At 36.2% G+C, this 27,218-nt stretch overlaps 3 protein-coding genes across 3 annotated transcripts; all 3 read left to right on the top strand.

Moving 5' to 3' along the window:
• Positions 1–4,819: 4,819 nt before the first annotated feature.
• LOC114841463 lies at positions 4,820–7,300 on the top strand. The gene is made up of 6 exons (XM_029126447.1): positions 4,820–5,113; positions 5,235–5,641; positions 6,453–6,552; positions 6,829–6,930; positions 6,999–7,157; positions 7,229–7,300. The coding sequence occupies exons 1-6, from the start codon at positions 4,820–4,822 to the stop codon at positions 7,298–7,300; spliced, it is 1,134 nt and encodes a 377-aa protein (XP_028982280.1).
• A 4,355-nt stretch (positions 7,301–11,655) lies between these two features.
• LOC114841462 lies at positions 11,656–14,179 on the top strand. Its single transcript, XM_029126446.1, is given in 7 exon segments — positions 11,656–11,709; positions 12,439–12,744; positions 12,844–13,250; positions 13,534–13,633; positions 13,696–13,797; positions 13,873–14,031; positions 14,108–14,179. Coding segments are annotated over 7 exon segments (1,200 nt in total).
• Positions 14,180–21,592: 7,413 nt separating this feature from the next.
• LOC114841464 lies at positions 21,593–23,366 on the top strand. Its single transcript, XM_029126448.1, is given in 6 exon segments — positions 21,593–21,889; positions 21,989–22,395; positions 22,722–22,821; positions 22,879–22,984; positions 23,058–23,218; positions 23,295–23,366. Coding segments are annotated over 6 exon segments (1,143 nt in total).
• Positions 23,367–27,218: the final 3,852 nt, after the last annotated feature.

Raw genomic sequence — 27,218 nt, forward strand, 5'->3', positions numbered from 1 at the left:
TACACAGAGCATTCGTCTAGCATCATCTAAAAATTTGGGTATGTCTGGATTTTTCACGTTAATAATCACTCCTGTTCTCATACGACCCTCAAAAACACTTTGTAAGTCCTCCCATCGGACTCTATCCGTTAAATTACCCCTTAAGTCTCCTCCTAGCACTTCCAAGTTTCTGAATCTTGCGTAGAACGCTTTCAGTCGTCCTAACATGTGAGTTAAACGTCTTTTCTCACTATGACTCGCACTCCTCTTCAATAATGCATTAATTTCTTTCGAATGTCCTCTGATGTGATTAAGCCATTGTTGAATTTCCCTGGGTCTCCTATTCGTTTTCACTATTTCATACGCATCCTCCAATGACCTCAATAATCTTTTACACGCGTTAGGATCCATGTTGTTCATGATAAAGATACTAAAGAACTAACGGAAAATCAAGGTGAAATTTATTTATATACATACATATGTGGGTGTGCCTACGCTTGTACACTCTGTAAAATCTTACGTGATTGGTTGAAAAAGAATCATGTGACTCATGGAAAATNTTTTACACGCGTTAGGATCCATGTTGTTCATGATAAAGATACTAAAGAACTAACGGAAAATCAAGGTGAAATTTGTTTAAATACATACATATGTGGGTGTGCCTACGCTTGTACACTCTGTAAAATCTTACGTGATTGGTTGAAAAAGAATCATGGGACTCATGGAAAATTATTAACAAGATAGCAACATTTTTTGTCCGTTGGAAAAAAAATAGCTGAAAAATGTCCAGGATTGCATTTAATCTTTGCGGTGCGATAGGACATCAAAGGGTCCGCAAACGAGAAAGTACCGGAAAAGTCAAGTTCAGACATGTCAAGTGGAGCCAGGTATCAATGTTTGAAGAAGAAGAGGAGCCCCTTCTATGATTTATACAGCTACGAATTAATTAACCCCTTCACTTACCTCCTCGCGGGGTGGATTGACTAGTTCCACCGAGAAGGTCCTTTGTAATGCAAAACCGCGAATCAAATTGATTAACCAGCGAATTAAATAACCCTTTCATCACTTCCAGGGGAAAAAATCGGGAATTAATTAATCAAACCGTGAATTAAACCGCGCATTAAACCGCGACCTCGCGAATCAAGCCGCGAATTACACCGCAACTCCGCGAATTAATTAACCCTTTCATCACTTCGAGGGAAAAAATCGCGAATTAATTACTCAAACCGCGAACTAAACCGCGAATTAAACCACGACCTCCGCGAATCAAACCGCGAATTAAGCCGCAACCGTCTGTTTTTTAACTCTTGTTGTTGACGTATAGTATCCCCCTTCAAAGTTTGTTGTTGTCGATTAGAGTAGCTCCTCATGAGCGCAAGAAAAAGTGAACTGATGCTGGAGTCTCGAAATGGAGACGTTATATAATCAAGCCCTCACCCCACCCCCCTGAAAATTTTTCAAGGTTTGTGTGCTCATGTATATAGATTGATTTATGATCCTCCATTGTTTTCCTGGAATGCATAAAAAAAATGAAAGTTTTTGTGACCTTTTTCCTTTGAACCCCTTTCTGTGATGACTCATTCATATCTCAGGAATTTGAAAAATGTAAAAGTGACATTCGATGATTCATGACCTCCCTTAATTTTTTCATCATTTCCTGGAATCCGTTCAAAAGTGAAAGTTCTGATGACCTTCTTGCTTTTAAACCCTTTCTGTGATGACTCATTCATATCTCAGGAATTTGAAAAATGTAGAGGTAGCATTTGATGATTTAAGACCCCCTTAATCTTCTTATCATTTCCTAGAATCCATGAAAGAGTGAAAGTTTTTATGACCTTTTTTTTTTGCTTTTAGCCCCTTCCTGTGATGACTCATTGATATCGCAGGAATTTGAAAACTGTACACCCCGCAAACTATTGTGACCCTCCTCAGGTATTTAAAGTAAAGAACCCGCGAATCAAAACCGCGATTTAAATCCGCGAATTAAACTGCAACCACGCGAATTGAACCGCGAATTAAACCGCGACCGCGCGAATTAATTAACCGTTTCATCACTTCGAGGGAAAAAATCGCGAATTAATTAATCAAACCGCGAATTAAACCGCGACCCCGCGAATCAAACCGCGAATTGAACCGCGACCCCGCGAATTAATCAACCACCCACCCACCCACTTTCATCTGACCCCCCTACTGGGCCCCAACGACCAGGTCGACGCCAAAAACGTTGCTCCAGAACCGGCATTACTACACTACTTACGTCTTGAAGCTCCTTTATATTGCATGGGCCGCAGAGAATATGAACACAATGGTAAACGATTAGTCTAGCCTAATCAATAGGGACGCCGCAAGAAACTTCACGACACAATACTCTGAAAAGATGGTCTTGGTCTCAATGAACATGGAAATTTTTTTATCTTGTCTCAGTCTCGAATCACGCAGTATCCTCTCCTCTCGTGATGACTCCGAGTCAATTCATCTTATCCCGGTCTCAAATTTTTCGTGTTTTTTAATCTAAAATCTCAGTTTGTTTCGTCTATTTCATATATAAAAAGTAAGCAAAAAACTGAAAACCGAGATGAGATAAATGACTCGGAGACATCGCGAGGGGAGTCGATGTGGCGTATTTGTGAGACTAAGACGAGAACAAAGATTTGCATTTTCATTGAGACTGAGACCATGTGTCCAAAGTATTGTCTCGTAATGTCTTGTGAAGTCTCTCGCGGCATCGCTATAATCCATTCACCCCTTCAACTTTGAAATTTATCTTTTTTGTGATTATCCAGAGCGAGAGAGTCAGTCGGATGCTGTACAACCCCTCATCAATTGGAAATTCAAAGGAATTGAACAAGAATGCAATTTTCATGATGCAAAAATGTCAACATCCGCCAGAAATAGCAATCGGTGGATTTATGCCTAAATTATCCATGGAGTATTATACAAAGGTATAGCAAGTTTTATAATTTCAATGAAAAAAATGGCCGAGCGGGCAATTCAGAGAATAATTTGATTCTGTTTCAGTATATGTCAGCAGTATATTCGTATTTTACTGTTCTACGTATTGCGCTCCAGAAATTTGAGGGCAAGCAATAGTATAATTTTGTATTGAATCGTCTTCGGCTTATATGAGCGAGTAAATCTAAGTGCTAGTGTCAGTGTAAGTGGTAGTGTTCAAAAGAGGAAAGGTAAATTTTTGTGGAAGGTTTCTGATATATAACGGACAATCGGTCACAATACGTTCGTCATTTTCAAAAGGAGTTGCCCGTCCATTCATCATTTGGATGGAAATTAATATATGCGAGAATGAATTGTACAAATAATTAAATGCTTAATTTCGTACCAAGAAAACATGTAACACTCAGTGTTACATCTAACTTATATAATTTTTGTTGATCCCCAATCTCCAGATCCCCTCTAAATGCTCATCACATTTTGAGGATTTGCACATTTAGACCAAAGCGAATTGGAGAATGGTACGAATTGGCAGTGTGTTAGAAACGCATGATGGCGCACCCACATTTTTACAAAATGGCTAAAAGTGGAGAAATGCTAGACACCGGAATGGGTTAAATCAAGAAAACTCCTGAAAAAGTGAAAAAAAAATGAAATCAGAGCAATGTTACAAGCACAACTTCCTAGAACTGCAAAAGACAAACGGATCATTGGATTTTAATTTAATTTTTTAATTTTTAACGAAATTTATTGTAAGAAAAATACACCAAAAAATAAATCTCTTACAATAAGCCATCGCCCGAGGGCCATCAACCAAGTATTTACATATGGGCATAAGTTTCCGTTCTATTTTTGATGGTGTAGTTGGATTGGATTTTATTGTAAATGAAATGTAGTATGGTTATTATTGCTAATAAATTGATAGTTTGTTGTTAAATGGATTTTCATCTTCTCTTATTTCATGTCATAGTATTATCATAAATGAATTGAGATGTCATGAAAGTTTTCCGCATTAGTCCGTCCTTTCAATTATCTTATATTCAAACCCTATTCAAGCCCCCACAGAGATTATTTTCAACATATGTTGGTGCCTTTGCTTGATGTTCATAGCTGTTTTTCTATCTGTGGATATTCAAATGATGAAACCTGTTTGATTAATATGAGTGCAACTGTGCACTCCCATGCTTGAGCTTAAGCTTCCCATGATTGATTGAAAGTTGGCTGAAAATTGAGCTAAACAGAGTTCGAGTCTTCTAGCCATATGACTCACTCAATCCGCTCATCTCCGGATTCGATTGATTCATACAGTGGACTGTTCCGATGTTTCAGTTACATGACTATATGAAATCATACAGAAAGTACATATTAAATTAAAGTGCCTGAAATTTTAGAGGAGTCATTAAGAGAAGGTCATTCAGTTAAGAGGGTTAATTAAGAAACTTCTCATTAAGCTTCATTCCACATATAGTATCAATGCAAAATGAATGAGTGAGGTCAAGAATTTCGATGAAAATATTCTTCGTGCGTCAAACCATTAGACATGCGTGATCAGGATATCACTCGGTGGTGCAATCAAAGCGTAACCATAGCGTACTCAGCGTAGTTGGTGAGTAATCAGTTAAGTTATTGTAATCAATCAAATCATGATTATTTCTTTGGAAAAAACTCTTCTTGAAATCTTTCACGATCTCCATGCAGTTCACAAATAGGTTCAGAATGGATGTTCATTAGATTCATAAGATTGGTGACTGTCATCATATTTACTGGAGTGTATATCAAACCTCATCCACTGCACTAATCGTGCAAGATTTCAATGATTACAAATACCTGGTCATCAGCTGTAATTAATGAAATGTTTGGAACTCACTTTAATTTCAGCCGAAGCATCATTATGGGTAAAGAGCTAACTCCAGAGTTTGTAATCCAGTGGACTAGATTCATGACTGGAATTATATTTACGTGGCCTCCAAGATCGAAAACAACACGACTCACAGAGATTATTTTCGAAACATGTTGGTGGATTTCCTTGATTGTCATTGTAGCAGGCACTGTCCCACTTTTCAGTACGGCGTACAAACACCGGACGAGTTTCAACAAATTCACTGAAAGTGTATCCTTAGCATTCTGTCTAATTCAAACTCTAGTACTAGTGATCATTGCGAAACACCATTCTCGTCGGTTTCAGGTAAGCATCAGGATTCAGAGGGAATTTTTCCAAATGGAAGACTTTCGTCAACTGCCCGACCCATCGGGAGGAAGTTATTGCATTAGGATGATTCTAATTCGATCTTTAATTCATTTGACAGTATATTATTGACGAGATGGAGACTTTCGTAAAAAATGCAAATTCCTATGAACGAGAAGTACTCACGAATAATGTGGAAGTGGTTACTCCGTTCTACTTTCGATATAATATTCTGTGCTTAACCGCAACTTTAGCATATACATGTGGTCCTTTCGTAATGGATCAGCCATTTCCCAATATAGCTGAGTATCCATTCCCCGTAGACAAACATCCTCTTTATGATATGATTTTAATATTGGAAGTGATAAACGGGGTGCAATGCTGCTGTACTGGTGGCTTCATTTGTCAATTGTCGCTGCTCCTTTGGTACGGAACAATTCAGCTTCGAATTCTCTCGGATAAAATTGAAAAAGTCAGCGATTCAGAAGGACTCGAAAACTGTATTTCCATACATCAATATATATTATGGTAATTCAGGGATGAGCACGAAACGAGACAAAACGAGACTTGGGGAGCATCGTCCCGATCTGGAAAAATATCCAAATTTTGCATATCGTTCCGGTCTCGTCTCAGTCTCGGAGTAGAAAATATCATTTTGGCTCGTCATAATTCGGACAGAATTTGTTTCGTCTGGGTCTTGAACGTGCTCAAAATTTTCAGTCTCGTCTCAATTTCGTAAGTGAAAAAATTGGAACATAGGAGAACGGTCATAAATCACGTAAAATAGTGGGAAGGCTCGCCCATTTCATCTTGCCAGGGTCAAATGTTGCGAGAGTCAAACATCGCCGGGGTCATATCTTGCAAGGATCAAACATCACGATTCATGCCTCACGAGATTCAAACCTTACTAGAATCATCATGTGTGGGGTAAATGGTAACAAAGATTAAACGACAGAGGCAGGAGGATCAACAAGATCAAATGGAAGTCTTCTGATTATTCCGCCCAATTCATGATCGTTAGACCTTTGTGGTTACCCTGCCGGCGTCCCCTGATTGGCTCGCATGATTGTTGGACCCTTGTAATTGCTTTGTTTGCTTCTCCAGGTTCAGCTTTGCGAAATATGATCCTTGGTGCGCTTGACCCTCGCAAGGTATAATCTTTATGAGCACTCTTGTAAGACATTGAAACTAGTTTCAGTATCTTACAGTGCCCTATAGTAATTAATTTATTTTCTGATTGTGTTAGGCAAAACCGAATTGAAATCTTGATATCTGGAACTTATTCTCTGCCACGCAATCAAAAATTGATTATCTACTCTTATACTGTTTCTTTTCCAAGGTATATTGAACAAATCATCGAAATTGTGCAGCCTGTTATAGCAGTCATAATCGCAATAGCCACAATATCCATTGTATGTGGGGCAATTCAGATCGTTGGAGTAAGTCCATGATACAGATGATTGTTATTCTTGACTTCATGTATTCATTTATTCACTTATTTATCATCTGTGGATGCATTAGAAAATTGGCAATTATAGGATAAAATTGATAATGTACATTCATTTCATGGAAAAATTAGAGTTCAATTACATATAGCCACGTGGTAGTAGAGATCCCATTGCAATTATTGTATTGATAAGAGAATCAAAGAACCACAAACGCAATGATTGTACAAATTTATTAACGAAATTTATTGATGATCCTCTTTATTGTAGAATGCAATACTCCTTAAAAAAATTCAGCTTGCGTCGATCTTAATTGCGTCTGGCTTTGAGCTTCTTTCTGTTGCTTGGGCCGCAGAAAATTTAACGGCAGCGGTAAGCTGTTCTAGCGTCACTCATCTACTTATTTGAATTGGACCTTCATTTTTCTTGTAATTATTCAGAGCGAAGGAGTTAGTTGGGCGCTATATAACTTGTCGTGGACTCAAAATTCCAAGAAATTGAATGGAGCTATCATTTTCATGATACAGAGGTGTCAAAATCCGCCAAAAATAGCGATCGGTGGATTAATGCCGACATTATTCATGGAGTATTATGCAAAGGTACAGCTGGCTTTATGATTTCAGAAAAGAAAGTAGGGAAGTACGTGGGGAATGGTTTCTTTTTGTTTCAGTACATTTCAGCAATATACTCCTTCTTCACTACGCCACGTGTCATGCTCCAGAAGTTTGAGCAGAATCAATAATATCATTGAATATTCAATTTTTTTCATCATCGTTTGATTATGCTATTATTGTAACTAAGTATACTCCTACGCTACTGTATACACTGGAGTGTACTAATCAAAGAAGTGTAAAAAATCAACGTCAGTCCTACATTAATTTATTGAACATGTAAAAATTGACCGAAATTTGTGTGAATTTTATGCAGTCACTCAATATATGTCGATTAGTTGATAAATAATTACTATTGCATTTGAAAAAATTATCTCTCTATACAATAAAAAAATAAAAAGGTTTAAAAATTCAGAAGACACTGCTGAGTCTGATCCTTATCTGTTCGTGATGATGAGATGAATTATTATCTCTAACTCTTTAATATAATTATATCTCTATAAGTTCTTATTGGGTCATATGGGGATTATATGGCGGTCAAACCCTTAAAAAATAATAAGAGTATACCTCATCCTATTCTATGTAAATGAATGGAAAAATGAATGGTTGAGCTGAAGACAAAAAGCATTGGTTGGAGTCTTTTATGAATAATAAAAATCTCAATTTCGCAAAGGAGGTTAATCATTCTATCAATTTTTTTTCTATACAATGCGAACACCTAAACAAATCTAAGAAGATTGGGGGGGGGGCGAAGCGAGTGGGGGAGGGAGCGTAGCCCCCCGGGTTTGGCGAGCGAAGCGAGCAGGGGGGCGAAGCCCCCTAGTAATTCAAAATAAATGCAATAGTCCTACTTATTGAAAGTTCTTCGGATTAATCCACAGAATAAGAATGAATCACATATGAATTTATGTTCAAAACATGAAATCAGTTGAATGGCAATCAACTTTCTTTTACTTCGTAAAAAAGAGAAAAACGGTAGATTAAGAGATTTGATTCCGTAACAATATTATCATCAATAAAATTAATACTAATCGAATTTTACCTAACGGCTGGTAAAAGATATTTTTGACGGGTGTAGGGTTTACAATCCGAGCGAAAATCAAGGACTGTAATCACACTCGTCAAAAACGTAATTTACCACGATTTAGGTAAAAAATTTTATCGCACGTCTGTAAACCGGCTGTGATAAAATAAAAATCATGGAGAATTATTTTTACAAACTGAATAATTGAAGTATAAATTTGGAATAGAGTTCACGTGAATGGTTCACGGAAATAATGATAAAAATTACGCAATATACTAGTGATTAAAGCTTTGAATGACGTAATAGTAGGGTTGTGAATTCAAAACTGAGTCGAAGTGGTAATATTCGTCAAGTGATCGTCGTTTTTTAGCGTTATGTCTCAGCAGTGAGTCATTTAGAGAACAATGAATTCTAGAAATTATTGAAAAATGGTGTTTGACTATTCTACTATCATTTTCATTCATGATGGTTCATGTCCCGGTGATCAGCGTAATCTCAATCGTAACCCGCTTCGGATAAAAGTAATGACTATGTCTAAACAAATCACAAATGGCTTTTATATTCGAAAAATGCAAGGAATAAAGACTATACGAAATCATGCTGAAAGCACATATTAAGTGATTAGATTTTCGAGGGTTCATTAAGAGGATTGTCGTTTATTTTCAATGCGAATGCCCCCGACTAGCCATCGGTCGAGGGCCACTGGGCCACGATATCATAGCATTAGCCGATCTGAAAAGTGTTGCAGCTTCGTAAGACTAGTGGCAGCCACAGGCCTAGAGTTGGTTGACTGACCAAACAATGACGGGTACTACAAAAGATCATAAGGTTTAGGTGACTGAGCAAAAAATTGACTGGCCATGTTGATCTCATTTCAATTCTATCTGCACCCCTTTAAAAACGAATGAATGATAATCGGTAGAATAGAAATTCTGGAGAAATATAGTAGCAAATTTAATGATTGAAAAAGTAATGAGTAATTGGTAGATACAACAACTCCAAAGAATTTTCCGAGGAAACTGAATTATTTTGTCATTTAACAACAATAAGAATTGAAATCAACAAAAAATTGAGTCGGACTCAACTAGGTAAATAACTTGAAAGGGGTGATCGGGCCCATAATTGTGGCGTTTGTAGGGTTCATACCAGGTGCGTCCCCGCCGCGAACCTTGGGTAATGCTAAGTGCTGATGATGCTTGATACAATAAGAATAAGTGCTTCACTACACGTTGAATTTATATGGACACCTCATAAGTGAAATAAAAAAAATTGCTTTTGGAGGGAAAAGCGCAGAATGGGAAGTCCTATACATTTACATGAGCATTCATGTAACTAAGTGTGTTAGCTCAAAAATTCATTTATAGCAACCAGGTTCCGACTTTAAATTATGCCAATATACTTCAAGACTAACATATAAACATGACTATAAAAGACTAACATGTTTGGCTTTTTCAGTCAAACTTACAGTTTAGAGTTACTATATCAGCTAATTACGAATTAATGAATAAATTATAAAGGGGTCATTACCCGGGTAGAAATTACGCCGCTCGAGCTCGGCTCGGAACCCGTATCCCAGCTAGAAATACGCCACTCCGCCCCAGCTTGGGATAAACTCCACGCGCGTCACATGTACCCGAGGTTGAGCCGCGTCACGCGCTCACAGCCCAGCGTTAGACTATTACGCGAAACGCTTCGCCGGGCTTTAGTTGAATGGCCACTGCTCAACCTCAGGTTCATCTCCAATTACTCAATCCCAGTATACTTAACCTCAATAATGATTTGACAGGTCCGATGGCATCGTGATTTGAGCGAAAAAACAATCGAATAAATGTGAAGATGGCATGCTTTTTCAGATGAACAATCACAAGCTCATCAGAAATAACGTGATATTAACTAATCGAATGGGATTAATCTGAAAATACAAGGTAGAACAATTCACTGAAACGTAGTCAAAACTTTCTTTTTTCTCGCGAATACAACAAACAAAATCAAGAAAAATAATCACTTGAAAAACGTTAACGAACCTTTATTATTAATTATCAACGCTACAGGAGAGGATATTCTTCATTTTTCGATAGGCCTACGAGTTCTAAGAATATTCTACGATTTATTAGGGAAATGTTGAATACAGGTATGCCAAAATAACACGCATGAACAAATTCAATAAAAAAACCTAGCGCTTTCTATTAAATTTCTATTGGAATTCTATGAGAATTCTCTGGAAGTTCTATTAGAATTCTATTCGTTTCTTGCGCCGATTCTATAGGCGAGATTATGCAACTTCATAGTCTTTTTGTTAAGGTAAAATGGGGTGCAAGAAAGTAAATAGTTTTTTATGTTCCTATAGATTTTCTTAGGCGTAAGATTTCTAAGTTTTTTCCGCTCGGTTTTTCTTCTTTTCTTTTAATCAAATGCAGGAACAAAACTTGGAAAATTCATGCCCAATAGTTTCTGTGGAAGAAATCCTAACAGAATAAATTATCTAGAAAAATCAATGGATTTTTTTCTACAAACAAATATCTATTAAAAATGCAGGGGAAAGTTGCATAATTTTCAATGGAATTGACGCAAAAAAAATAGAATTTTTCAATAGAATTGCAATAAAACTTAAATAGAATTCTCATAGAGCTCCAACAGAAATTCAATAGGAATTCTTAGAGAAAGTGCCAGGTTTTATATTCGATGACAGAGGGAAAAATCAGTAAATTTCAAATTTTATAGAAAGTTCAGTATAATTCCATTTTTTTTATAGTAAGAAGACAAGGATTTTCCAAAGTATTCAAATTTTAAATCGATATTCTAAAAATGCATAAATATCATTCTATTCCACCCTCCACTCGAAACGACACGACTCAATCGGAGCCGACTTCTAAGCGTTGAGCCACAGCTCAAACTCAAATGCCGGGTTATGCCGTCTGATGAGCGTTCGACTGTGAGCCGGTATGGAGCGGCGTGTCGCGGCGTGAACTCGGGTCAAGCGGCAAGCCGAGGCTGAGCTCGCGCTCACCCGAGTTGCGGCTGAATCCCCGGTTGAATTTCTACCCGGGTAAGAGAATTTCATTCAGCTAGGCAGGTTCATTGACATGGTTCTCATTTAACTTCATTTTACATATATTATTGATACAAAATAAGGAACCAAGGTCAAGAGTTTCGACGAAACCATTCCTTGTGCGTCAAATCATTAGACCTTCTAGCAAGGGGCTGTTCACATTTGTCATCAGGGCGTCAATCGGTCGTGTAGTCAAAGTGTACTCACAGTGAAGCGAGCATGGTTAGTAGATAATCAGAAAAATTATTGTATTGAGTGGAATCATATAATGATCTCTTTTAGAAAATTGTTTTTGGAATTCCTCAAGATTCCCGTAAAACTCACGATCAGGTTCAGAACATTCATTAGATTCAGAAGATTAGTAACTATCGTGACAGTTACCGGAGTGCATGTCAACCTTATGAAATGGATATATGGGGCATTCCATGTGCAATCATGGGATCTCAAACTTGATGGTCTTGGATATGGTTGAGGAGGACTCCAACAATTCATCCTGCAATTATAATTTTCTACAACTTTTTTATAATTATGCATAGAATGACCCAAATACTCATGAAAAATAAATATATTAGAAGTACAACTCAAAAAAGTTTGAATTTTCAATAAAAAAAAAATCATCAAAAAGAAATCCCTTCTTGAGATCTAATGATGCACTTGACTTTTTTCAACCATCAAGTTTATGTAGTCAAAATTCCCGTACTTATATTCTCAGTCTCCAAACAGCACTGAATAAAAAAAAATTTTTTTTCTTATTCATCATTAAGAAAAAAGATATATTTTTTACAATTCTTTATGTGACCCAAAGCCAGAAGCCAGAAATTGCGTCCAAAAATAAAAATTTCATGCTTCGATTTTGGAGAAACGATTGATTGGAAAATTTTCAAAAAGTATATTGTATTTTATATTTCCCGGGTGCATGGTTGGAGCAATTTCCAGCTAAATCCGAATTGAAAACCCACGAGTTCATATGGAATGCTCCATATATTGATTCTCGACTATTCTTTTATTTTCATTATTGTTGTCATTTCCCTCATAGCTGTTTTCAAGTTTTTTAGCTGCCGTCACAACCTCTATGAACCCTAAAACTCACACCCAGATAAGTTTTCCATTTCGTCCTAGTATGCACTAATCGTACGTGACTTTGATGATTACAAATACATGGAACTCATTTTGTTTAGAACACATTTCGATTTCAGTTACAGCACATCATAAGTAAACAATCAAGTCCAAAGTTTGTAATTCAGTGGATTAAATTCACAACTTGTTTTATGTTCACGTGGCCTCCAAATCCAAAATCAATACGACTTACGGAAATTATTTTCAAAATATGTTAGTGGATTGCCTCAATTGTCGCTGTAACAAACGCTCTTCCATTGTTCAGCACGGCGTACCAATATCGGAACAATTTCAGCAGAGTCACTGAATGTTTAACTATTGGATTATGTTCTACTCAAGTTGTGTTGAGATTGATCATTGCGAACCATAATTATCGCCGCTGTCAGGTGAGTACTGGCGTTAGAAGGAAATAAACATCAATGGAATAGTCATTTACTTGAAATAGCAATGCTTGATCCACATTCAGTATATTGTTCATTCCACAGTATCGAATTGAAGACATGGAGACTTTCGTGAAGAATGCAAAACCCCACGAACGAGAAGTATTAACGACTTACGTGAAGCGAGTTGCTCCATTTTACTTCCGATATAATATTATGGCTGTTGGCGCAGCTCTGACTTATGCGTTTAGTCCTTTCGTTATGGATCAGCCGTTACAGAATTCAGCAGAATTCCCCATTTCTGTAGATGAACATCCTGTTTATGATATAGTTTTCGTATTGCAAGCAATAGGAGGGGCCAAAGTCGGTTGCGGTGCCGGTTTCTTATGTCAATTCTATCTGCTTCTTTGGTATGGAACAATTCAACTAGGATTTCTTGCTGAGAAAATTGAGCACATAACCAGTTCACAAGAACTGGCAAAATGCATCTCTATACATCAGCGTATCTTACGGTGAATAATAATGTTTTCAATTCGAATGGTTTTTAAAGAAATTTACATATATGTGACAGTGTTGATGACTATGATCTCCATTTTCTGCGATACAATTTCAAACTTATGATATAGTGTTATATCGTTATTCATCACCTTGTCCAGTTCCATTATTAATGACATTTTTTCATATGTACCAAAATTAGTATGTGCGCCAAAAAAAATTAGTACCACAGTATATCGGCCCAAAAAAACGGCGCCAAAAAGTAACCTCTTATCGGTATTATGCTGTTCCTTTTTCAAGGTATATCGAAGATGCCATCGAAATCGCACGGCCTGTGGTAGCAGTGATGCTCGCAATGACAACGATATCCATTGCATGTGGAGAAATTCATATAGTTGGAGTAAGTATGCAAATAAGATGGATAATCTTGTAACAAGGATATAATGATTTCCATCCCCGTAGAATGGGCCAGTCCTTAAAAAACTTCAATATACTTTGATACAAATTGCGTACGCTTCACCATTACTTGGTATTGCATGGGCCGCAGAGAATTTAATCGCAGTGGTAAGTCATCCTCCTAACATAATTCATCTACTTATTTAAAATTGACGTTATTAATCTTTTTTTGTGATTATCCAGAGTGAAGGAGTGAATTGGGCGTTGTACAGCTCTTCCTGGATTCGAAATTCGAAGAAATTGAATACGGCTGCAATTGTCGTGATGCACAAGTGTCAGCATTCCCCAAAAATAGTGATCGGTGGATTAATGCCGAAATTATCCGTGGAGTATTATGCAAAGGTACAGCAAGCTTTATGATTAGAGTGTTAAAAAAGGAAGAGTAGACAATAGTGAGAATCATTGGTTTTTATTCTAGTATATGTCTGCAGGATATTCCTTCTTCGCTATGTTACATTTTATGCTTGAGAAATTTGGGGAGAATCGATAGCTTAATTTGACATCCAAGTGGATTGGTCGCAACGTGATCGCGCTATTATTGTAATTAATGATATCTTCATGAAATTGTGTACGTAATAGTGTATGTAGAAGAAAAAAGAATTTAATTTTTGTGAGAGACTGTTGATATATAATGGGGTTATTTTCTGATTTTTGAACCAATTAGAAGCGCCAGCTATGTATCACCCGCATAGAAATTATTGATTGCGTGAATTATATGTACACAGTTAATGAAAATATATGTTATATATGTTGTGCTTGAAAATATTTGATTAATTAAAAATGATTAATTTTATTCCAATCAAAATTTTGGGAAATCAAGTGCCTAAAACACTTAAATTTACCAGACTGGAACGGCGTTTCATCCCTGAAAAGAGGCGCTCAATATTCAAAGTTTCCATATAATGCAAAGTCACCATCGCACCAACAGCGATATGGCTTTAATCGAACGCTAAATTAATATGGAAATCAGTCACGTCCCAGCATCAAAATCGAGCGTACAAAGGGGTGATGCTCCTTGAGTTCTTCGTGTACTTGATCCAGAATCAGTTAATTTCGCTGCCCAGCGCTTACGCGAGTTTTTGAGTATATCGGAATAATTAATGATCACAATTACGCACACCATTATAATGATCAATACCCTTGAATCGGCTGACGAAATGCAAAAGTACTTGTTATTATCACGTATGAAGAGTACTGGTTAACCAATGCAGAGGACACATCCATCCAATAAATAATATGAAATTTGATCTACATAACAAGATAGTCTTTTCATTTGACTATCATAAACTCTGTTCTTATTCCTCGTTTTATTAATCATTATTGAGAAAGATAAAAAACTATTATTATACGACAGAAGAGACGCTAAGTGCAGATGTGCCTAGCAATTTCAAGTTGATACGAATCCGGATAAATAAAATAGTAGATTATCTCATAAGGCTGATAGGCCGAGATTTGCGAGGCGTGTGAAGTTTGTAGCATGAGACGGCGGTAAGTGAGAGACGAGGCTCGCCGAAATCGACCCTCAATAAATGTCTGAATAACTATTTCGTAAGGATGATTATTAACCGATCATGATAAATTTGAGCCATATTCGGTTATCTGTAAATACGTTCAGGAACCAATAAGTCTAGTGCTGTGGCATCGACCCCCTCCCTACCTACATGATGCAATAGGTTGTCATGTCAGAATGGACGAAACCTTTCTTCAATAACACTGTATGTCAGCCATGAAAAACTGACATGAAAATGTATGAAAAACTTTTTGATGAAATAATTTTTAGAGTCGAATGTTTTAATCTCAAAATGGAAATATCTCGAAAGATACATAGTTGGAGTTTCAAATCGAATTGATAGAAGGTCAATTATTGGGAAATTTGCAAATAGCACTTGAATGTTCTCTTATTTACTCGTTGTCTTTCTAATCTGTCGAGAGGATAATTTCGAAAAGGATTCACAAGGTTTAAATTCAAAATGATTTTAACACTTTATATTTTCATCAGTAAGAGTAAGTTTACAATCTTAGTAACTAATGATTTTTGACTTACATGAATTGTTTCGTTGATCGGTGACACTTACGATATCGATTGACAATTGTTTCAAAAATGTTTTCGTATCGTTTCAATTATTTTGAATGAAGATGATTATTTTCCAAATTCTATCGATAAGATGTATGAGTATTTTTTAAAGAAAGAATCATAAAAGATTCTTTTTAATTTGAAATTGAGTCATGAAAGACTTTTTATAGAAAGTAATGTTATGAAAAACTCTACGTATTACTTTGAGATTATCGAAGAATATAATGATGATATCATAGTGTAGACTTTTGAGGTTGAAATCTCAAAAGTAAATGCACAAGCCAACGGCTGAAGTGCAAGTCGATTTTCGGAGTTACGACAACTTTGACGACTGGTGACTTGTAGATGATGGACGTGTACTGGTAACTGAATTCGGTGCCCTCGAGGAGCCCTTATATATCCTTGATTTGACCATGATGCATGGGGTGTTACCCTGATGACCAAGTATTTTCTTATTTTTTTGGTGTTAGTCCACGTAAGATTTTTATAATTGTAGAACTCCCTCGAGCTTCGACGTATGGTGAGTCTCCCCTCGTGACAACGTGGCTATCTCGGTGCTGGTTGTTCGAGACTCTTATTTCTATAACTTTATCGGTTCGCCACGTGTCCGATTCTCATAAGGTATCTGTCCCCCGGTATGGTGCCGATCGTTCTCCAAAGTATGATAATGGCTTTGGGGGCGCCGCGATTATTCGAAGGAAAGCGTTTGTCTGAAGATTCGCCCCCTTGTCGTTATCTTGGAATGGATCAATAATTTGACGAGGCCACTCGCTTGCCAGTTCTAATTTTTCTAATATCATCATGATAAATTGAATAGAATATTGTACTCTTCATTTATGGATAGAANAAAGCGTTTGTCTGAAGATTCGCCCCCTTGTCGTTATCTTGGAATGGATCAATAATTTGACGAGGCCACTCGCTTGCCAGTTCTAATTTTTCTAATATCATCATGATAAATTGAATAGAATATTGTACTCTTCATTTATGGATAGAATTTGTTTTAGTATAATTATTGAATTCTTAATTTTGAGGATTCTTATCTCTTAAAGATAAATAAATTAATCTAACAATTCACGGTTTTAATTGTTACATGATTATATTCTAGTTTTTGATTAATAGGTGTCGTCTCTTCATTTTCATTTCTATTATTCTTCGAATATATGGTTTCCACATTTGACCCTTGTGATTGTTAATATTCGATACTCAGAATTGATTCTGCTATTGTCCATTTGAACTTTTGTAAAGAAAATTATTTAGGAAAAATGTATTTTAATGCATTTTTCGACGGACGTCACAAGGTATTGTATTATGGAAATAGATTCAAATCCTTACAAGCTTAGGTTAGCTTCATTAGTTGTTTTATATAGAAACATTGAAGGTGAGAGGATGGCATATAGCATCCATCCTTCAAAACGTATTTATATACAACCGAATGTAGTCCAAAATGGGGATAATCTATTAATAATAATTGAATGATGGTCGAAATTCATCAAGTAATAAGAACATTGTTCGTAATAATTCTGATGAGTTTCGCTGATTGAGTTTTTACGAATAATATTTGATTAATAGTTGATATTTTCTCGTTGATTTTACCGAATGAATAACACGTTGGTTTAGTTGTACAAAATGATAACTGACTCTGCATTTACAGCCAATAAATTAGAATAATTGATACTGAATTACTCGATGAAATACATGTCGATATATCCTCATACATATATCAGCTTATCAATAATTAACTGCTGACTTATGGAATCACTTTTGCAAACACTATTGAATAACTCAGGAAAGGGTTGGTGAATCACTTCTCATCTTGAGTGTCGATGAATTGCTTGTAATGCCCCGAAAGGGCGATGATGTACTCGTTGAGTCAACAAAACGCGATGAATAAACACATATTTTGTCCACGAAGGATGATAAGTACGATCACTGAGACAAACAAAAGTTATATTACGCATGTTCGCGATGCGTTACGACTTGACACCAGGGTTACATGATGAGAAAAATCTTTGACAGACTCACGATTTCGACAGGATTCGTAACAGTGTCTCGTACAAAGACTCAATGATTTTTCTTAATGTCTATTAACTTCCAGTCCCTCAAATTCCAGATAAGATCATTCATCATATGGTCCTGATTTAGAGGCGCTCATGATCATATGTCATTAGGACCATTTAAGCTGGGCTTATTGAGTAGAATAGACTATTGATCCAAATTAACGTATCGAAATCAAAGATTTTGACGAAACCATTTCGTGTTTATAACAAGATTATACTTCAGAGCGTGGACTTATTCACATTCGTCATGCGAGTACAACTGGCTGTTGAGCGAGTCAATCATCGCTGGCAGTCGAGTTAATCTTGGTGATCAAGAATGGCCAAGTAAAATCAGACAAATCATGCAGGAGTCAGCAAGCTTGTCAGCAAGTTTGTTAGTTCTCATTTGGAAACACCTCAAAATGGCGTTGATTGACTTTGATTATAGACAGTATGAAGTGAATTTGATTGTATACCTATAAATTACATATTTTTTCGATACATAGTCGAAGTCGTTTTGTGGTGTTTTGACCAAATTTGCGAAATTTCCAAAAGAAAAAATTAAAAATAACATAGATCCAGAAGGATGCCCAACTCGAATGACAGCTCAAAATACTTGTTTTGATTATGAGAATTACTGAAAAAAAAAGTTGAATATCAACCGTGACGTAATTTGCAAAATTCAAGTTTTTCAACTTCTTTTTTACGAAATTCGTTATTACGAACGTCTAGGAATTGAAAAAAAAATTACTAAAAATAATCGTATAGGCGGTAGAAAATGGAAAATTTTGACGCTTAATAAATCAAAATCGGGCAAATAGAATTCGAGTTATTGGAAAAAACGGAAAAATGTGAAAAAATCACATCTCCGGACTGGGCTGCCGAAAAAATCTGAAAAAATTTGAGATATAGTTTTTCAACATCCCCGATCGTAGAAAAAATCGCCATTAATTTCCAAGAGGGTGAAGGCCAGCGATTGACTTATTTGACGTGGAGTACCTCATATATTAATTTCCAGTACGTAAATTATAGAAGTCATAGAGAGTGACGTATCGCAAAAGTTATGACGTCTCATTAAGAAGATTCTCACTTAGCTCCATCTCATATATATTATCGAGACAAAAGGAATAATTAAGGTCAAGAGTTTCGATGAAAACATTCCTTGTGGGTCAAAGCATTAGACTCTCTCGCAAGGTGTAGCTCATACTCGTGAACAGGATATCACTCGGTAGTTTAATCAAAACGTATCTATAGCGAACTTAACGTAGTTGGTCAGTAATCAGTGAAGTTATTGTAATCGCTCGAATCATATGATGATTTCTTTGAAAATACTTTTCTTGAAATCGTTCAGGACCTCCATCAGCTTCCCAATCAGGTGCAGAATGGATGTTCATTAGATTCATAAGATTGGTGACTGTCTTGATATTTATTGCAGTGTATGTCCAACCTCATGCACAGCATTAATTGTGCAAGATTTCAATGATGACAGATACCTGGTCATAAGATGTAATCAATGAAATTCCTGAAACTCACATTAATTTCAGCACCAGCATTATTATGGGTAAAGAACACTCCAGAGTTCGGCCTCCAAGACCGAAAACAACACGACTTACAGAGATTATTTTCGCCTGTCTAAAATGAAACTAACAGATCAAAAAACTTGCAGGCCATTTTTTTCGGTAAAAATTTTCTGGTTATATATATTGAGAATAATCCCGGTTCCCCTCCTACCTCATCCAAATCCCATCCAATCATTTTCTATGACGTCACAAAGATGTGGAATGCTATATAAATTCCTTTCTTTAATGTACGTATATGGGGTATGTGGCGAGGGGAAGGGAGGATACCGCACGTATTCTACATGAGTGCCCCCTATTAGCTACCCGTCAATGTAAGAACTGATGCTAGGTTTTCATGCCACCAGCCGATCCAAAATTGGCAGCCTTATAAGCCCAGTGAAAGCCACAAGGGTTAGTGGGCTAGATTTATCTAATTCTAATTCTATCTGCACCTCAAGGACAAAGAAAGGATTGGTAATCGATAAAACAGAAATTATGGGGAATTATTCTTGCAAATTGAATGATTGACAAATAAATATGGACTAGAGTTCACATGAATGATTCACATAAACAATTATATAAATTGCGCAATGGACTAGCGATTAAAGCTTGGAATTAAGTAATAGAAGGGTTGTAAATTCAAAACTGAGTCGGAGTGATAATATTCGTCAAGTGATCAGCGTTTTTAGTGCTATATGTCTCAGAAGTGAGTAATTAGAGAATAATGAATCATAAAAATGATTGACTAATGATGTTTGATTATTCTAATATTATCATTTCAGTTGATGATGGTTTATGTCTCGATTACCATCGTAACCCCAATTCGCTTGTAAGAAAGGTAATGAGCATGCTTAAATAAGTCCATAATGCCTGTTATATTCGAAAAATGCAGGAAATGGAAACTATACATCATACTGAAAGCATATATTAAGTGATTAAATTTTAGAGGAGTCAACGGAAAAACTTCGTTCCGTTGAGAGGGTTCATTAAGAGGGTTCTCATTCGGTTCCATTTCATACATATTATTGATATAAAATGAAGAATCGAGGCCTAAAATTTCGACGAAAACATTTCATACGTATCGCAGCATTGGGCCTGATAGCAAAGACTTATTCACATCCGTCATCAGGGTGTCACTCGCTTGTATAGTCAAAGTATAGTCATAATGAAATCAACGCAATTAGTGGATAATCAGTGAAGTTCTTGTATTTACTGAAATCATATGATGATTTCTTTGAGAAAACTCTTTTTGGATCTCTTCAGGATCCCCAGGTAAGGGTCACAACCAGGTTCAGAAAGTTCATCATTTTCATAAGATTGATAACTGTCGTGAGAGTTGCTAGAGCGTATGTCAAGTTCATGCAATGAATATACGAGGCATTCCATGTAAATTCACGAGGTATCAAACTTAACCTTGGATTTGGCTGAGGACTTTAACAATTCATCCTGCAGTTATTAGTTTCTGCAATTTTCTTATAATTATTCAGAGAAAGATCCAAATACACATGAAAAATATATATATTAGAATTACAACTCAAAAGAGCTTAAATTTTCAAGCAATTTTTTCAGAAATTTATTGAAAAGAAATTGTTTCTTGAGAGCTAATAATACAATAGGTGTAAAAATAATCGTAAACCATAACAGATTACATATGGTATATACTTCATTGAAATTGGAAATGGACTTTCTTTAACAATGAGAGCTTTGTGGGGTGAATTTCAGTTTTTATATTCTCAGTGTCCAAGTACCATTTAATAAAAAAATTCTTTTCTGATTCCGTTTCAAGACAAAAAATATTTATTTACAATTTTTTACGTCACTCATCATCAGAAGCTGGAATTTGCGGCCAAAATAAAAAAAAATTGAAATTCAATTTTGGCGAAACTCTTGTTCACATAACTTGCAAAAAGTATACGGCATGTTTTAGTTACTTGGCGAATGGTCAAAGCTATCTCGAGCCAAATCCAAGACCATAAGGTTTAAAAACCCCCGAGTTCACGCGGAATGCCCTATATATTAATTCTCGACTATTCTTTCATTATTATTAGTGTTTTCATGACCCTCATAGCTGTCGTCATGGTTTTCAGTTGACCTTAATGACCTTATGAACTTTAAAACTCATATTCGCATAAGTTATCTATTTCGCCCTGCTACGCACTAATTGTTCGTAATTTCGATGATTACAAATACTTGGAACTCATTCGTTTGGAACGCATTTCGATTTCAGCCGCAGCATGACCATAAGTAAACAATCAACTCCAGAGTTTGTAATTCAGTGGATTAAACTCTCAACTTATTTTATGTTCATGTGGCCTCCAAATTCAAAATCAACACGACTTACGATTATTTTTAAAATATGTTGGTGGATTTCTTTGCTGGTCGCCGCAGCAAACGCTCTCTCACTAGTAAGCACGGCATATCAACACCGGAGCAATTTCATCAGAGTCACTGAATGTTTATCTACTGGATTATATTTCATCCAAATTGTGTTGAGATTAATCATTACAAAGCAAAATCATCATCGTTTTCAGGTGAGCACTGGCCTCAGAAAAAAATCAATCTCAATGAAATAATTTCTTCCGTTGAAGAGCACTAATTAATTCACATTTAATATATCATTAATTCCACAGTATCTAATTGAAGAGATGGAGACTTTCGTGAAAAATGAAAATCCCCACGAACGACAAGTATTAACGCGTTACGTGAAGCGAGTTGCTCCTTTTTATTTTCCATATAATATTATGATTTACGGTGCAGTTTTGGCTTATATATTTGGTCCGTTCATTATCGATCAGCCATTACAGAATTCAGCTGAATTTCCCTTTTCTGTGGATGAACATCCCGTTTATGATATAGTTGCCATATTTGAAGCAATGGGAGGAATTCAAGCCGGCTGCAGTGCCGCCCTCGTTTGTCAATTGTGTCTGCTTCTTTGGTATGGAACAATTCAACTGGGATTTCTCGCTGAGAAAATTGAGCACGTAACCAGTTCTCAAGAACTGACGAAGTGCATCTCTGTACATCAACATATATTATGGTGAACAATCAATTTTTTAATTCCAATAGATTTTTAAAGGAGTCTATACATCGGGTCATTTTCTGAATGCTTGTTATCCACGTACAACTCAAATTCGATAGCAAAAAATCGTCGTTAATTCTGGCAGCTCAGATGGAACAATACTGGAAAAACTCGTTTGATTCCTAACTGGGGCTTCGGGATTTTTCGCTGTCAAAAATTTGAATTATGTTTAGTGGCCTAACGATGGTAGGCTGAGTGGAATGACAGCGTTGATGACTGCGATCTCTATTTTCTAGGATATAATTTTAAACTTATGATTAGTGTTATACTGTTCCTTTTGCAAGGTATATTGAAGAAACCATTGAAATCGTACGGCCTGTGGTAGCAGTGATGCTCGGAATAACAACGACATGCATTGCATGTTGAGGAATTCATATAGTTGGAGTAAGTATCCGTATATTACGGATGATCGTACATTACGTAATGATTTCGCTCTCGTAGAATGGACCAGTCCTTAAAAGACCTCAGTATGCTTTGATACAAATTGTGTACGCCTTGCCGCTACTTGGTGTCACATGGGCCGTAGAAAATTTAACCGCAGCGGTAAGTTATCCTGCTAATATAATTCATCTGCTTATTTAACATTGACGTTATTCATCTTTTTTTGGGATTATCCAGAGCAATTACAGGAGTGAGTTGGGCGTTGTACAATTGTTCCTGGATTCATTATTCGAAGGAATTTAATAGGGCTGCAATGTTCGTAATGCACAAGTGTCAACATCCACCAAAGATAACGATCGGTGGATTAATGCCGGAATTATCCATGGAGTATTATACAAAGGTCCAGCAATCTTTATGATTTAAATGAGAAAAACGGAAGAGTGGGCAATGGAGAGAATAATTCGTTTTTATTCTAGTATATTTCTGCAGTATATTCCTTCTGCGCTATGCTACGTATCATGCTTCACAAATTTGAGGACAATCAATAGTTTAATTTGATACTCAACTGTTTTTTTCACCATTTGGTCGTACTATTGTTGTAATGATATCTTCATGCAATTGTATATTTCTGAGTGTACGTATTAAAAAAATTGAATGTTTGTGAGAGAGTGTTGATATATACTGAGGTTATTTTTCCGATTTTTGAACGAAGTGGAGGACCCAACTATGGATCGCCCGCATATATTTAATAAAAATGTATGTTACATATGTTGTGCTTGAGAATATTTAATTGTTTAAAAATGACTAATTTTATTCCAAAGCAAATTCTGGAACATCGAGTGAACAAAACATTTTGATTTATTAGTTTCGAACCTGGAATCATCCATGGAATATGGCGCTTCATATTCAAGGTTTCCAGATACTACGAAGTCAGCATCGCACCAGCGATGATCTAGCGTTACCGTGGAGGTCGCAGTACTCGTACAGGTGTAGGTACTCGTACGCGAGGCACTTTTTCCTCGTTATTTTCAAGTTTCAATATAATATTTATAACTTTTTCATCCTTACTTCAATACTGGTAGAAAGAAAAAAATTCCAATTTATACGACCCAAGCTTAATTTTCAATATTTGAATAGATAATCGTTCTTCAACTTGAATTTAGTAACGGATTGCGCTGACAGGACACCTCCTGGCACGATTTGTCGACCGTTTAGGTTAGGGGCGTTGATCGGTGTATCGTGTCAAAAATGAAAACTAAGTAATAATCCCAATAAAATTATGATTTATTCTGAAGAAAAGGACTGAAAAAGTGATTACAACATGTAATTAGTGGAGGAAACATGTGTAATAATTGAAAAGTCGGTGTTCGAGTACTGATACCGTAAAAAGTCAAATGTCCTCGAACAGTCTATACAACTTCATTTGTCAAACGAGTTTTTCACGCTTAATGATCTTTTTTTTCAAAAAAATGATGTCTTGAGCATTAATGAAAAATTGAAGTCTGCCCTGGCCCGTGGGCAAGAGCACTCAACCGATTGAGATATAATTATTTAATTCAATACCAAATTGTTTGCATTTCCGATAACTTTGTAGTTATAACGAGATTCTACAATACACGGACAATATCCACTCTTTTAAAATTATTTGGGGAGTGATTTTATTGAATTTGTATCTTAAGTAAAATATATTTACTAAAGAATAATGTATTGACCATTTACTGGATTACCGTACTGGTAATTGAGTAAAAACGTAGAACAAATCATAAGAACTTCATTCTGGACCATAGGTAGCCTCACCGTACCACTTCTGGGGCTCTGGTCGTTCGAGTACTGTGTCATCGAGGGTTGAGTTGTATCAGTACTGACTTCGACCGACTGCTTTATTTTCTTATATAATAATTTACAAGTGTATAAATTTCATCCGAAATCAACTTTTTCCTATCTCTAAAACATTCAGGCTTACTATTAACTCATTTTTCTCGCCATTGATCGTGTAAACTACTCAAAACATGTACTTTACAATCTGAGAATTCTTAATCGTATGAGTACTGGTACCTCCACGGTAATCGAATGCTACATTAATATAGAAATCAGTCTAGTCGTAGTGTCAAAATGGAGCATACAAAGGGACGATGCTCGTCTAGTTCTTCTTGTGCTTAATTCGGAAGCAGTTCATTTTTCTTGGATTGACGATGACCCATTCACGAACACAAAATTTCGCATGCATTAATGTATTTGTTGATTCTGCCTTCAAATCCAATTTATCCTCTTGTTATGCTCTTATTTTATGGAAGAAGTTTGACAATAATGACCCTAAGGAATTATTCGTTCACGAAAATACGAAACTTCCTTCAAATGTTCAAATACAAATGAAAAATACATCTCTTATTTCCACTTGATCTCAGCAAATCACTAATACCATTCTAAAGTTCTTTCTACACCGCGTCTGTGTCTGATCGTTCGCAACTGCTGCGACCTCTATGATTTATTTGAAACGAGATCGAAGGCGCGCTCCGCGCGCCTTATAATTTGATGGATTTTATATGATTCATCACGTTATTATTTAAGTTGATTGGAATCGATATGTTAGTTCACGTATACGAGTTTCGATAGCATTACTAACGAGAAATTCGTAGCAAGCGATGCAACCTTCCATTGAAAATACATGATTTTTTTTTATTGCAAAGGGATGGAAATTTCCATCAAGAATCAATAGAAGACACGACGACAGCTACACGTAGAAAAATATTTAATAAAATTACGTATCTTTTCCGTAATTCCGGAGCGAAATGTGGTTGTAGGAAATTTCACGGAACTGTCATGGAATATTTCCAGAGCATTTCGTAATTTTTATCTGATCTCGTGTTAAAAATTTACGATTCCGTCACTTAAATTTTCTGAGTCGATTCCGTAAACGGTGAGCAAATTGTCAGTTAATTTTTACTGAACATTTCTCTCCCTGTATGAAAATGTGCATCGAAAGAGAAGGATTTTCTGTAGTAACACAGTCCTACAAAATTTGAACTTATTCTAGCACAGGGATGAGACTGTCACTATTTGAAAGATTTTTTTGCCAAATCCGTTGGCCAAATCTCTCGAAATACCCTGGTTTCTGAGAAAAAAAATGTTAAAATCCTGAAAATGCCCCAAAATCGTCTTTTTCAAAATTTAGAAAACAATGTTTGTCTCGATTGAGCTGAAAAAAATGCCAACAAAAAAAACGGAAATTATACTTCCAGATAAAGTGGAGTTATTTTCATTAGGAGCAGGGAATTATTCGTAATAAATTCCGTATTTCTTCAATAAAATTGCAGTTATTTTTCAAAAGAATGTCATGGCAGCCATAGTCTGAAGTTGCATTCCCATGTGGGATTTTCACCGCCAGATTTGAGGGTTAAAATTTAATTACATTTATTTTCATTGCAGTACCTCCATAAACCGTTTTGCCAAAGGCTTGGTTCATTCTCGACGAGAGAAATCAGAATCCTCTTTTCCGCCAGTGATATATTCGGTTCCATTCTCTTAAATACACTTATCTTTGTGAAATTAAATAGATAAATAGTAACCCTCAAATCTGGCGGTTGAAATTCCACGTGGAGATGCACCTTCAGATAATTGCCGCCATGACATTCGTTTGAAAAATAACTGCAATTTTAATAAAGAACTACGGAATTTATTATGAATAATCCCCTGCGCCTAATGAAAACAACTCCACGTCATCTGCACTGATAGAACGGATTAGTTATTGTTAACGAATGGGTTTTGGTTGGAGGTTAGGGTCTATTCGGTCCCACCAAATGTTCATTCGTTAATAGTTAACGAATGTATATTTGAGGAGCCTTGTTTGAGTTGACTTTCGCCATTCAAGTGAACCATTCGTTAACTATTTAACGAATATTCATTTGGTCATATTCAACTCTACCATTCGTTAATAGTTAACGAATCTCGTTTGGAATAAATGAATCATTCTATCAGTGTGGAAGTATAATTTCCTGTCTTTTTGTTGGTATTTTTTTAGCTCAATCGAGACAAACATTGTGTTCGATGCCAGGTCTGAGATTGGTGGAATGAGCGAGCGATGAGCGAGATATAAATGGATTTTAACAGGAGCGCGAGAAGGTCCAAAAATCAAAACAAGTGCTCGTTGGTCAAACACAGTCAGTTTAATTAAGATAAAGTCAACATTTACACGTGGTGGTTTAATTATAATTATCGAGATGGTCGAAAAAATAGCGCCGGTCACAATATTATTAAATAGTTCACAGAACTTATAACGCAGAGCAATTATACGCGGAACTCAGTACAAACAATAGAGCAATTCGGAGAAAGTCAAAGTACACTGTACGACGGCCGAAATGCAAATGAGGCCGATTAAAGGACCGCAAGGTGGCAGGTGCCGA

This window comes from Diachasma alloeum, unplaced genomic scaffold, assembly GCF_001412515.2.
Source record: "Diachasma alloeum isolate Michigan unplaced genomic scaffold, Dall2.0 Dall_scaffold_00528, whole genome shotgun sequence".
Classification (NCBI taxonomy): domain Eukaryota; kingdom Metazoa; phylum Arthropoda; class Insecta; order Hymenoptera; family Braconidae; genus Diachasma; species Diachasma alloeum.

What these genes read in the sequence shown, in the direction of transcription:
- LOC114841463 (XM_029126447.1), top strand. Translation starts at nt 4,820, where the DNA reads ATGGGTAAAGAGCTAACTCCAGAGTTTGTAATCCAGTGGACTAGATTC. An exon ending in ATACATCAATATATATTATG is followed by an intron (nt 5,642 to 6,452) that starts GTAATTCAGGGA and finishes TTCTTTTCCAAG; the next exon opens with GTATATTGAACAAATCATCG. An exon ending in GGGCAATTCAGATCGTTGGA is followed by an intron (nt 6,553 to 6,828) that starts GTAAGTCCATGA and finishes TCTTTATTGTAG; the next exon opens with AATGCAATACTCCTTAAAAA.